The sequence below is a fragment of the Chondrus crispus genome, genomic scaffold (genome assembly GCF_000350225.1).
Source record: "Chondrus crispus Stackhouse genomic scaffold, scaffold_178, whole genome shotgun sequence".
NCBI classification, from domain to species: domain Eukaryota; phylum Rhodophyta; class Florideophyceae; order Gigartinales; family Gigartinaceae; genus Chondrus; species Chondrus crispus.
The window spans coordinates 105,931-114,968 of NW_005179047.1; the positions used below are offsets into that span (position 1 = coordinate 105,931).

The following is a 9,038-nucleotide window of genomic DNA, read 5'->3' on the forward strand; positions in this document are numbered from 1 at the left end:
GAGAAGCGTGCCATTCAGTCGCTCCACGATACTGTTTCGCTGCGGAGTGTAAGGGATAGTCGGCCGGAGCTGAATTCCGTGGCTGTCATACACTTTTTGGGCAGGCTTGGAGAGGTATTCTCTCGCAATGTAGGTTGTGAAGATTCGTGGAGTTACTCCCTGCAGGTTGCGAATATTAGCGATGGTGGCCTCAGTAAACTTGACTATGTCGCGCCGTGTGGCTGTGAAGTACACTAGAATATACCGAGACTTGGTATCCACAAAAAGCACAAGATACTTGTTTCCGTGTATAGACGTAGGCGTAATGGGTCCGCAAGAGTCGGAAGAGATCGATAGGGCAACGTCGTATCGGTGGGTTGTTTGGGTGGTACGGCTTGGGGCGGCGCTTACCATCCGCGCATCCGGAACAGGAAAGGCGCGGTGGAGGTTCCTTGGGGGTGTCGGGGAGGGGCAGGAGGTTTTTTCGAGCCATATGTTGCAGAGTAGTTACATGAACATGGTTGAATATGAGATACCACTTGTGATATGCGGCATCTTTGGGCGACGGGGTAGGCAGTGCACCTTGTGGTGGCGGTTGGTCAGGAAGTCGAAACGTGTGGGCAGGATCGCGCCGTGTACCATTGGACAGGGCTAACTGGTGTAGAGGACTAGCAATCGGGCGGCTTGATGTCTTACTAGTTGGTGCACGGCCTGACCGAACGGAGGTGGGCGAACGGGAGGGCCGAAGGTCTGGAGTGGGCTTTGCAGGGGCAGGGGCGGTTCGGCTCGCTAGCCGTGGCAGGTGCGTGCGGTAGTAGCCCCGGAGGAGGCGAGGTTGAGTACGTACGAACCCTGGCGCCAACCGGCAGTGGCTACAGTGCGCGGTGGCCTGGCCGTGTGTATCAAGCACATAGCCAGTGGAGGGGGTGAAGAGCACTGGGCCATATCGCTTGGCTAGGTCATGTGCGGAAAGGAGGTTGTGGCGAAGTTGAGGGTTGTAGATGGCCGATAGCTTAATGGTGTTTCCCTACGCCGTTCGAATCCTCAGGTTGGCCTGGTGGGTGGCAGAGCGCGAGGTGGAGGTGGCAGTGTGCGTGGTTAGAGGTGCTGAGAGACGCTGCACATGGGCCGTCGGGTGGTTGATGTGGGTAGGATGTGCGGCAGAGTCAAGCAAGTACTTACGGTCATGGGACCCGGGATCACTTGGCTGTTGCATTTGACGGGCAAATGCTTGGAGCGCGTCCATGTCCAGAGCAGGGGCTTCATCATGCTCACCAGCCTTCTCATGCGCGTTTGCCTCATTTGCTTTTGACGGAGCAGCGCGACGGCCAAACTGGCGCGACGGGGCCTGTACGCGGGAGCTCCGCCCACATCTCGATTGGGGGGTCTGTAAGCAGGCGCTGCGCCTCCGTCGCGGTTGCGGGGAGGGTTGATCTGGTTTAAGGCTTGACCGAGTTGGGCGAATTGGTTGACTGTGAGCCTTGTCATTCCATGCTGATCGTTTGGGTTGCCGTGGTGCTGGCCGTAGCGTCCACGTCTGCCTGCATTGTCCGGCCGCGGGAACCAACGGCTCCAGTTATCGCCATCGCGAGAACGGCGGGGCGTGGAAAAGTCCATGGCTCCTTGGGCGTGGGGACGGCGGGTGATGTCGTGGTCCTGGTCAAAGTCTTTGACTTCTTGCAGACAGGAGTGAAAATCGTCGATCTGTAGTGCACTGTACTCGGTACCGGGAACAGCTGTCCTAATCTCGCCAGAATCGCGCTCGCCGCCGCCACGTGTACCACGGGGTACACGTGTACCCCTGTCTCTCTGCCGGACCATATCGGTGGACACGTGTGAGCCCTCTGCCACCTGTCAGGCCTATAGGGGCCTTTACTTGGTCCCCTCGCGGCTACACCCGTTATATTCTAGTTATTCTAATTTACAGTATAATTTAGCTTCGTCATTACGGCGACGGGGACTATATAGTCAACTCGATAATCAAAGTAAAAAGGCACTAAGCCTCGGGTCTTTTACCTTGGTTTCAGGATTCTAGGTTGTAGCCTCGACTCGGTACTGGCTCGCCCATACCGACCGAGCCATCTACACCCCTAGAATTCCAACTGCCTTCCCCGCGCTCGTCGATCCACCCGCGCGAGACCTACGTAAACTACTGTGCTGTCCGTCCTGCTAGCTCTGTTTTTCTCTTAATTCCACTCCTTTTATTGCTGACTACCTTGCTACTTTTCTACCGCGCAAGCCGCGCCCGGATCCCAGTTCCGGTCATCCACCGGGTGGTCTCCCGAATTTCCTTACCCGTCCGAACGAGCGTCGCTCTGCCTACGGCCCACCACACGTGGCCGTAGCGCACGACATTTTGGTCTCCCGACCTAGAAGCAGTCGATACTCTCGTGCATCCGAGTGTCCTCTTCCCTGACCTACTTTCCCTTTCTATCTCCCCTCCCTCACGCACCGACTGTTAGGTGTATTCGCCATGGTGACCGGTTCCGAGTCCTCCCATGACACTCGTCCGAGAGACGTCCCAGCCCCGTTCGCGGCGTGGATCACGCGGAACCGCCGCGAAGGCCTCCGTGAAGCCGAGAGGTTCTCTCTCAACTTAATCGAGGAGAAACGGAACTTGCACACCGCCAAGATACTCGAGATGATGGACAGCCTTGTTGCTGGTAAAATCCCCGCTCAGGCGGTGGTACAGTCCCAACAGGGACGTGATCGCCTCGCCCCGCTAGAAGGCGTTCTCACTCGAGCGTGGCAGAAGGACATCGGGTCCACCGTCGACAAGACGCTCCTTCCTCTACGGGAGGAAGTAAATCGCCTGACGCAGGAATCAACCACCTCCGTCGGCGTAACCTCGCCTTGGAACCGGCGCAAACACGACCCGCCCCCGGTAGACAAGACGAATCGACCGTGTCGAGGCCAAGATCTAACCCGCAGCTACATGCGTTACAACCGTTGGACGAAAATCTACTGTTCGCCGACGTCACGAAATCGGCTCTCACGGCCGCCGGGATCCCGTTCCCCGATCCCCTGACGATGGAGGGACAACGAGATCCTATCCCGGACCTAGCGGCCGCCCGAGGCCCGTCGCCAAGATCGTCCCGCGACAAGAAGATCAAGACCGAAGGCCGCCGTCACAAGTCCGGCCACGGAAGCCGACCTGACCCGGAGGATTTCTCCGGTTACTCGGGTGGATCCCTGCCCTCAGCTTCAGAGTCCGACTCCGATTCGGACTCCGAAGCCGAGGCATTCACGGTACCACAACCGACCTTCGGCCCTAAGGCGAAGGGTGTCACGGGGTGGAAACCGACAAACCACCGCTTCCGAGGCGCGGGTAATTATCGAGCTTACCGTCTCGTGAATACCGACCCCACCGTCGATGCAAAGGTGTACGCCACGACGCGCAAGCGCGTGCAATATCTCCTCTTCGTAATGGGAGAGGACAAGTTTAACGGGTCCGACCCGATCAAAGTCATTAGCTTTTTGGCTAGATGTGTAGTGCAATGCGCCTGTCAGGCAGAGACCAAGGTCCGACGGTCCAACACAAACAACAACAACAAAAACAACAACTGCCAACGGTACAGCGCTACGGAGTGTTTGAAGCTCCCTGTCCTCTTTAAGCGGGTTTGCGGCCCGCAGTAGCTCGAATCCCTGATAGGAGGGGGGCAAAGAGAAGGGCCCAGCCCGGGATCGGTGAATGGTGGTAGAGACTTGTGAAGGCAACTGCTCGACGAGTTCGGAGGGGTCTCTAGGTAAACCTGGTCCCATGGGTCGTAAATCCAATGCTCGAAGAGCGCCTTGTACACCTTATACCCTTGATAAGGTCTTCAACGGGGACGTCGCAACGTAGCCCGTCGGGAAAGAAGAAAACGTAGCAGCGCTACACCGTCGTACTGCCCGATGGCAAAGTACCAACACCGGATCGGTCGCAACCAGATTCCGATGGAACCAACGCTGAGAAAAGCACCACTGGTGGACCAACACACAAGCCAGATGGCTAATGACGTCACGTTGCGGATCGCAATCCTACAAGGTGGGACCAAATCAAGATTAAGGGAAATTAGGATAGGGAAATAAAGGAAAATTAATAAGGAAAAAGGGGACCCCGAGCGCAAAGGACACCGTAGGCTAGAGTAGAAGGGAATGTCTTGTAAAAGACGGACTTCGACCAAGGCGATATCAAACTCTGGCAACTCGGGTTGTCTTTATTGACTTGGTCGGTCAAAGGGCTAAGTTATATAGAGCCCCGCCGGGGCGAGTACAGTAGCTCCCGGCTCTAGATTCTAGATCTAATTAGTAAATAAATTAAATAATTGAAATAATCGTGGGCTTCGTCGCACACGTGTGTCCCCCAAACCCGAACTACAGTATCCAATTTTTTTCCTTTTTCACTTCTTTTCACCCCCCTTTTCAGGTGCGTATTGCACTACATATCCCCCTTCTGAGCGCCCTTGCGCAACACCAAGCCATCGTATACTCTCCTGCCGCCCCGGACCGTGTTTTCCAATCGGCAATCACTCTGCGCGGCGTTCTAGCAGGGGTAAGACGAAAATACCATGCTTCCTTCTCCGTCGGAACACTCGGACAATAGTGCCACCCGTAAACGTCCGGGTGTGGGCTTTTCTCGCAACTCCGAAGTGCCCCGGGGTCTTCCTTCCATACCCCGTCTACCCCCTGTTATTTTCAACTTCCTCCTCTTTTCGTTTCTGCGTACCGTCACTGCGGTCATGCTATTGCGGAGCCCGCGGCCCCCTCCAAGATCGGAGACCCTAGCTTCTTCGTCCTCTGATCCTTGCCGCGACAGCACTATAGGAGTCTTCTGCGACTTTCCTCTAGTCGACCTGCACCGCTTTTCCATTTGCATCACGGTCCGCGTTATTCCTCCTGTTTTCATAAATTTCCTCCTCTTTATCCTGGGCAATTTTCCTCCCTTTTTTCATGTGCCTTGACTCTGCGCTACGAGGGAGGCAACGTGCGTGTTTACAGCATCTCCGACTTCCTCCTTTCTTTTGACCTCTTCTTGCCGTCGGCAGGGGCGTGGCGGTCCCATACAATTTTTCTAGTCGCCCTCCCCCCCTTTTGTTCGGCCGTCACGAGACGTCATCAATGATCGCACTTTCAGTTGCCCCGTTGCCCGTTTGGAGATTCCTCATGAAGGAAATACAGTCTCCCGTAGAGTCTCTGAGGTGGTCTGCTTTTCTTTCGTCCTCTTCATTTCTCAATTTCCCCCAATTTCCTGCGCATTCTCTTTCTCCCATCCTCGATGTGCGTCTTCCCTTTCCTCCTCTTTTGTGGTTTACCTCCTCTTTTTGTCTCTCCCTTTTTACCTCTTCAATTTCCTCACTTACCTCCTCTTTTCCGCGCATCGAGCAGCCCCCGATTTCCTAATCCCTCGAAAACTGTCATTCTGACAATGAGCATCTCTACGACGACTCCCTACAACTTTTCTCTGTTGTAGTTGCCGGTTCGGCTCAGTTCCCCTGTACGCCCTTAGTGGCATTCGCCACTTCCGCGACCTTCCGTTTCATTGCTGTCCGTTTTTAGTTCCTCGATCGGAAGCCCTTTCCCCTGTTCACATTTCATGCCATAAAAAATATTGAACCGACGACGGAAGCTCCGCCGGGAAACTTCTGCTCTCCCGACTCCGGCGGGGTCAAGAACCCGTTTCATTCACACGTAGGTTCTACCCTCTCTCTCTTTGACATCATCCCTTACGTGGAGATTCAGATTCGCGACGCGATAGGTGTGGAGACGTCAATGTCGTTGCCCGTGATCTCATTGTGTCCTGACGGCGATTCGTAACTAGTTGAGGTGGCGACGAGGGTTCCTCGTACACGTCCGGTCATACGTATTACGATTAGGTGATCGCATCGCGATGAGCGACCATCTTGATCTTGTCTCGGATCGTGCATTTAGATGGTATTCCGGGGTTCACGGCGACCCCATTCTCACATAGTGTCATCCGCCTGGTCGCCTAACTTGGCGTTTTCGTCCTTGCTGTCGGGCGAGCTTCCCTCGCTCTGTCATCAGGGACACAGGGCGGCGCGTGTAGCCTGTAGGTCGTGAAAACCAGTTAACAACTCGTGTGCGAGGCCATCGGCGAAATCACCTAGCGTACCGGTGGTCTCGAAAATGACGGGCGAAACTTCTTCGCTATGCGATTACAGCGCGCGCTCGCTCGATGCACTTCCCGACAGTCGCGTGGGTAGGACTTCATCCTTTCCCTTTTCCTTGAATGTCATTCTCCTCGAAGTACGCTCGTGATCATCATGATTAAACAATCACAGTGATGGCTGGTGCCTTGTGCGCGAGAAGGGGGGTCGTAGTCGAGCTCCTCCCTTCGTGCACATTGTGATATGTCGTGGATCGGCGGCCATGGCTCATGCCAACAAACCAGCGTGATTTCTTGCCGTGACTATGGTTTTCCGTAATTTCGTTAATATTTTCAAACGGCGATTGACACCTCTGTTCTCGTGCGTTTGCTGGCGGAGCGCGCGCATTCCTAAGTCAATCTCAATGACTCGTGGCTCCGAGGGGGCCTGTGTGTTCCTCTCTCTTCGCGTCTCGATGACAGACTAAGTCCTCATATGGGTACTCCTGCAGTCGCAGTTCGGTTCCCCGTTGCGGAACATGTCTAAAAATTGCGATTTCCATTCGAATGGATAAAAACGGGGGGGGCGTGTTCGGAGGTCAAAATTAGTGCGGTGATAGATACAGTGCTTTGCAAGACCTGAAACAGTCCTTAGTAAACCTAATGCATGCTCATCGGAGGTACTGCGGAGGCTCTACGGACCACACGTATGCAGAACGGAGTGTCTCCGGATGGCCACTGGAGTCAGTTCGGCAAAGTTTTCCAAATCCTGACAATAAGCGTACAGTATCCGGAGGGTTTCCGAAGGACATTTGATAGCAGTTCGCATTGTGTTTAAGGAACGTAGTACCACCGGAGGGTACTCGTAGTTCAGATCATTTAAAATCATATACGGCTATGAGAGTCCTGGAATGTAGGATACTCCAATAAAAGACCACAATCATCCTGAGCCCACTTGCGGAGGCTGACGTGATCGCGACTTGGATTTTGTGCTCGTTTCCAAGGGGCGAGGATTTTCCGAAGTGAGATCAGGTCCTCCAGTAGGTCGTGCTCAGACGTTTTGTTCTGCTCTACTGCTGCAGCCCATACTGAAGGCGTTGCGTTGTTGGCTTGCAGCTTAACGTCGAATGCTGTATTCGTCTTGACCACTGCAACCGCAATCCCGGACGCCATACTAGAAGTGGCACGTGGGGCAACAGACGTCTCGAGGCGGACCCTGTGGTGCATAGCTCGCGAGATTCGCGATGCAACATACTCCCAGGATCGCTTTCGCGTGAAAATGAGCGAGGAAGACTATTCGATTTATTCTCTCCACGAGAAAGTCCTTCGCCGGCAGAGGCTGCAACAGCTTTGGAAACTACGCGCTCGGTCTCGCTCCCCTTCCCTGCTTCGCAAGCAGCCGCGCCACGTCGCCGTCCCTGACCAGCTTTCGGATGTGCGCCAGCTCCACGACAGAGCCCGCCTTCTCCGCGGCCGCGCGCACGCCTTCGCGCTGCTCCTGCGACAGCCCTCCCGCGCCCTTTTCCTCGCCGCTCTCGCGCGCGCCGCCGTTGGCCTTCTCCCTGGGCGCGCCGCCGCCGCTCGCCCGCACGTGCCCAAAATCCAGCAGCTGCAGCTGCGGCAGCTGCTCGGCCACGCGCGCGCAGCCCATGCGCAGCGCGACACCGCGTTGCCGCGCACTCACAGCCGCCGCAGCCGCCGCAGCTCCACCAGGTTGAGGTCGGCCATCGTCGCGATCCGGTTCCCCGTCAGCACCAGCGTGCGCAGGTTTGGCAGCGACTGCGCGAGCCGGCCAGTGATCCGCGCGATCCGGTTCCCGCCCAGGTGCATCGTCGTTACACGCGGGAACGGCGGGAACGTGTCCTCCACCGTCGTGATCACGTTGTTGGATAGGTCCAGCGTGTCGAACCCGTCGCGCGCCCTCGCTAGGTTCTCGATCGCAGGGATCGACAGGTTCTGTAGCACCAGCGTCCGGTCCCCCACGCATATCAGCACCGCCGTAGACTGCTGCACCAGTTCGGAGGTTAGACGCATACCGACCGCGCGAGCGTGCACGTTCACCGAGCGGCGGACGGAGAGGAGGAGGGGGAGAAGGGGAAAATGTGGCGCGACGAGGGCGGGGGTGTGCTACGAGAAAGGCGTACGAAGGTGCGGGGTATGGGGACGGCTGACGGCGTTGAGACCAATTATTAGAGAGTTTATGCAGATGATTTTTTTGTGCTTCCCGAAACAAATTTCGGTACACGTATGTCACGTTTGCGATTGCAACGAAAAAACCAAAATATTCGCGAAATGCGTTTTCGTAACGTGCATGAAGCGCAAATCGTCTCCTGCCCTCATCTTCATCACCTCCCGTTTCCTTGTCTACATCCCCGCCCGCTATTGGCTTTCCCTTCTCTCTACCACCGCTCTTTCATGGCATCCATCCTCGTCTCGGCGTCTCCCATGATATCGAAAGACCCCTTCCCGTCCCTTTCGCGTCTCACCATCCCCTCTACGAACAATTCAAACGCGTCTCCAATTTCTACTTCCTTGTCATTGCCGTTATCTCCTTCATTCCTAACATCTCCCCAAGTACCCCATTTGCAAGCGTCCTCCCCCTTTTCGTCGTTGTCGGCTTCGGTTTTGCGAGAGACATCTTCGAGGACATCAAGCGCGCAAACGATGATCGTCGCCAAAACAGCGAGGAAAGGCTTATCATGGCCCGCGTCCCGGAAAGCATCCAGACGAAGAAGCAGCTCTCTTTGGTCACATCAGAGACTGCCCATACGCTGCAAGCCGCCCATCTGGAGCCTGACTTGCATCGCACTATCGCTTCAAGAGACATTGCCGTTGGTGACATCGTTCTCGTGCGCAAAGAAGAGGTTTTTCCGTGTGACCTCGTCCTCTTGCATTCCGCTTTAGAAGGCGGTATTGCCTACGTGTCTACAGCAAACTTGGATGGTGAGTACAATCTAAAGCGTGTCATCGTCGC

General features: G+C 55.6%; 1 protein-coding gene across 1 annotated transcript; it reads right to left on the reverse strand.

Moving 5' to 3' along the window:
- Positions 1-7,744: 7,744 nt before the first annotated feature.
- On the reverse strand, positions 7,745-8,098 carry CHC_T00010257001 (Probable U2 small nuclear ribonucleoprotein A'). The gene has a single exon (XM_005714298.1). It carries the CDS (start codon positions 8,096-8,098, stop codon positions 7,745-7,747), a length of 354 nt encoding a protein of 117 aa, XP_005714355.1.
- Positions 8,099-9,038: the final 940 nt, after the last annotated feature.

Excerpts from the sequence above, each read along its gene's own strand:
- CHC_T00010257001 (XM_005714298.1), bottom strand. The coding sequence starts at position 8,098 with ATGCGTCTAACCTCCGAACTGGTGCAGCAGTCTACGGCGGTGCTGATA.